General features: G+C 34.9%; 1 protein-coding gene across 1 annotated transcript; it reads right to left on the bottom strand.

Annotated features, from left to right (window-relative positions):
- Positions 1-406: 406 nt before the first annotated feature.
- LOC141608256 (uncharacterized) lies at positions 407-2,036 on the bottom strand. Its single transcript, XM_074427618.1, has 3 exons — positions 1,832-2,036; positions 1,506-1,673; positions 407-1,143 (listed from the first exon to the last, which is right to left on the bottom strand). The coding sequence occupies exons 1-3, from the start codon at positions 2,034-2,036 to the stop codon at positions 407-409; spliced, it is 1,110 nt and encodes a 369-aa protein (XP_074283719.1).
- Positions 2,037-4,706: the final 2,670 nt, after the last annotated feature.

The following is a 4,706-nucleotide window of genomic DNA, read 5'->3' on the forward strand; positions in this document are numbered from 1 at the left end:
GCGAGCAAAGGAAGAGTTTGAAATTGCTAGTGTCTACTTTGAAGAGCCATATCTCGAGTTCTATAATTGCTTTTCAAGAGATTCTAATTAGAGATGAAAGCTTGTCCTCTTAGCTTTCTAATGCCACCATAAACGCTCTGTTTTCCCTAGTAACGAAGAAATGGCGGCCGTTTGAAGTTCAGTACGCAAAGCGGGAATTGTGCGCTGGAAAGTACTCGATCGAGTATCTAAATTCCTCGATCGAGAGGTTTTTGCTAGAAGCTACTCGATCGAGGAGTTCTAAAGTCCTCAATCGAGCACTTTGTGTTTTTTTTTTGGGGAAAGTGTAAGTTATCATTGATAATAAAAATGTCACCCATACAATTCCCTTAAGCTTTTTTACTAAGCCTTAAGGACCATCTCAAAGTTACTTTACAATTGAACTTATCCAAGTACTAGCTCCTAAAATCTTTGATTCTACTCTAGAGAATTTGATCCGCATCAAAGTTTCATCCTTGCAATACTTGACCACCTGTTGTGGATGAGGTACTGAGCCCTCAATCCGACATTTGTTCCTGCTCATCCAGATGTGATAGATCAAACTTGCTAGAACAACTGCAATAACCTGCTTCAGTAACAAAGAACGAGCTCTCTGCTTAACCCACCATTCAATCACTCCCTGATCAGGTAAAGAAATATTCAGCCAGGCAGCAACAAGCTCCAGGCACCTGCTACTGAAAGGGCACAGGAAGAATAAATGCTCCACTGTTTCAGCATTACATCCACACAAAAAACATACATTCGTCTGGATGATACCCATTCTCACCAGTCTATCCTGTGTCAGTAGACGTTTATGAGCAGTCAGCCACACAATAAAACCATGCCTTGGGATAATTAGTCTGGTAGAAGTCCAAGGATGCCAGGATATATCAGGGCCTTCATTAGTTAGCCAAGAATACCCCAGTTTGATAGAGTAATTGTCTGCAGCAAAAAGATGTTGTTTAACCAAATCCTTTGCCCAACATACCTTCCTCCACGCCCAACTTGAACCTTGACCTGGTTTATAATCAATCCAATCTTGTTCTTTGATATAGACTGAGTGAACCCACCTTACCCACAAATGATCCGTTTTGTTGGAGACCAACCAAGCATACTTCACGATAGCTGCAATATTCCACCAGATCAGCTACTTAATGCCAAGTCCCCCCCTTCTTTTTTGGTTTACAGATATTCTCCCAGGATACCAGTGCAGGGCTCTCCCTGTTTTCAGACCCATACCAGATAAATCGTCTGCAAACACTTTCAATTTGTTGAAGGACTGTCTTAGGGATGATAAAAATTCGTGCCCAGTAATTATGTAGAGTACTATAAACCACCTTTATAAGAACTACTCTTCCTGCATAGGATAGTCTCCTAGCTCCTATCCGTGATCTTATCTAGAAGGCATTTACAATCTTCAACACTCGGTCTTTTAGGTGAAATATTAACCCCTAGATATCTAAAAGGGATGGTCCCTCTCTTCATACCTGAGGCCTTTACCAACTGATACATAGTCCCCTCATCCCCTTCATCACTATAGATATTTGACTTTCCTTTATTCATTTGCAAACCAGAAGCTTGGGAGAATGATAGGAAAGCTCTTAACATCAAAACCACAGAACCAATATCCCCTCTACAAAACATAAGCAGATCATCTGTAAAGCAAAGGTGGCTCAGTTTGACTCTTTTGCAGAAAGGGTGATACCTGAAATCTCTCTGGTTTTGAACCCAACTGAGAATTCTACTCAAATATTCAAGCCAAATTGTGAAAAGCAGAGGGGATAGGGGTCCCCCTGCCTAAGTCCCTTCTTACCCTTGAAGAACCCAAACAACTCCCCATTCAGAGATAAAGAGTAGCTAGGGGTGGTCACACATTGCATCAGGATCCTAATGATGGACTCAGGGAACTTTAGAGTTATTAGCATGTCATTTAAGAAGCTCCACTCAACGGAGTCATATGCCTTCTGAAGATCAATTTTCATCATGACACGAGGAGAGCAAGCTTTCCTTTTATACATCTTAATTTATGAGATCCTGGCAAATCAAAATATTGCCCACTATGTCCCTGCCTTTCACAAACGCACTCTGAGAAGGATTTATGATACTAGGCATAATGGTACTAAGTCTATTGCACAGGACCTTGGTGACACATTTGTAAAGAGTGTTACAGCAAGCCATAGGCCTGAACTGTTGTACACTCTCTGGAACCTCCACCTTTGGGTTCAAAGTAAGAATAGTTGCATTACATTCCTTCAGAAGCTTCCCAGACTGAATCACATTACGTACAGCTATAGTCACTTCCTTCCCAACAATGGACCACGCATCCTTATAGAACTGACTGCTATATTCATCTGGCCCAGGGGCTTGTTGGAATATGTGTCCTCCGACAATAATGCGATCACAACTGTTGATCATGATGATCACATGTTTAAGTCTCATTTTAAAGAATACAATTGGGAAGTAATTTTTACTATCAACTGGTCCACACATATCGGTAATGATTGGCTGACTAGATTTTGACATTACTGTCGTACGACGGTGGTGATCAGTTGATCCCCTTAGGTCATACCTAAAGGGTAACACTCTTAATTGAATATTTAATTGATCGTATGACGATACGGGTTAATTAAATTACTTAAAATTGACGGACAACTTTGGCAGTAATATTTACGTCTCTCATTATAATTTGATTAAATAAGATACGGTCTAAGTGATCGAATTGTTTTATTACTTAGATGAAATTATTGTTTAAGGAAACAATTGCATTTGAATGAATAATTTATTATAAATACAAGATGTTGTGATTTATAGTTGGTAAATTATTTTGGTTCAAGTAATTATGAATTACTAAGTCGGTTTTGGATATGACGTATTTTTATTAATGCGTTGATTTTTAATATGTTAAAAATGCATAATAATTTTACATGACATGTGACATGTGACAAATTGACAAATTGACAAAGATAAAATGGAGTCCATTTTATCTTAAGTGGACCGAATTAGTGGGAGTTTTTAGGATTAATATTGTGTTGATTTATTAAGTGGAAAACATGATCATTATTCCTAATACTAGCCATGCACACCTAGCGCCTCTTGTGAAGAGCACCTTGCCCGTGCATTGGCCATAAAAACCTCCCCCCTTACCCGGTTTTGACAATAGAAAAGACCATGGGTTTTCTCTATAATTTGCCTAATACACTACTTGAAAGTTGAGTGTATCATTCATTCATACACCATCTAAAATATTGAGTTTTAGAGAGATAAAAACTTCTTCCTTCTTCTCCTTCTCTTAACCGGTTTTTAAAAGACCAAAATAAATATTTTTGGGTCAATTTTATTTAAATTAATATTGTTCTAGTAATGATAATATTAATTTTATTAAGTAGTTACCTTGGGTATTATTCCTTGGGAGGGATTCTATACTTGAATCCTTGTTCTTCCATTTTGGAGAGCTCAAGAACAAGTGAGTAGGAGAACTCACTTCTGCCCAAAAATCCGAAATATCAATGTAAGGGTTAATGATTTCTTCCTTATTTTTATTATTATTTGCATGCATAAGATCTATTTAATTTTATGACTAAATTAAATTTGAAACATATATGAGTATGTTAAGTAATGAGATATAGATTTCTAACAAGCGGTATCATGAGCTTTGGTTGTTTGCATGCAAATCGGTTATAGTTTTTCCGAGTTATACGATTAACATATAAAACTTGTAAATTTGTGTTATTATGATATATCACGAAATAAATTATGCATGTTAAAGTTTCTGATCCTAAAATGTATTTAGGATATTTTGGTTAATTTATGGATTTTTATTGTTCATCCTATATAATAATGGCATTAAAAATGTGATTTTATGATTAAAATGTCATTTTCGGACTAAAATTAGCTAAACTTCGAATTTTCCAATGGTTTTTGGATATGTTTTCACATATATTATTTTTAGATGACCTGTAAATTTTCATAATTTTTGGAGTTTATTGCTCGAAATATGGATTTTTCCATGATAAAGATCGAATTTAAATGAAAAATAGGTTAATATGAGATAAATTTCGAATTTGATCATATAAATTTAGTATGTTGTCACATGCAATTTTACAAGATGTGTGTAAAATAATAGGCTATTATGAAGTCTTTATGCATGATTTATGAATTTTTTGATGAAAAATAGCATAAATAGTGACTTTAATTAGTGAATAATTGCTAAAACATACTTCATGACTAAGGAAAAACGTCACATGTTGCATTTAATTACCTATTTCAGATCTAAAATTTAAAAATTGATAAATATAATTTTTCTCATGTTTTTATGATTATATTTGATAAATCCGATAAACCGCAACATTGTTTTTTCCCGATAAGTTTCGAAATTTTTCATTTTATTGTAATTTTGGGTCCATTAATGAACAATTTTAAGAAATGTAAGTTAATTATAGTCAAATAGTTAGTGGAGACTAATTTTGAGTCCTAAGTTGGTTAGGGTAATTAACTTGTGCATAAATATGATTTTATGTAATTCATTGTGATTTTAAAAGGTTGAATCACGCAAATCCGTAAAAACCGATTAATATACGATATTGGCTCCTTAAAGGCGATTTAGCATAAAATTGGGCATGTTCATACATATTATAATGTTGCATTTTATTTATGATTGTCATAATTTTATTTTTTTTTATGTAATTTTT

The sequence above is a fragment of the Silene latifolia genome, chromosome 10 (assembly GCF_048544455.1).
Source record: "Silene latifolia isolate original U9 population chromosome 10, ASM4854445v1, whole genome shotgun sequence".
Taxonomy (NCBI): domain Eukaryota; kingdom Viridiplantae; phylum Streptophyta; class Magnoliopsida; order Caryophyllales; family Caryophyllaceae; genus Silene; species Silene latifolia.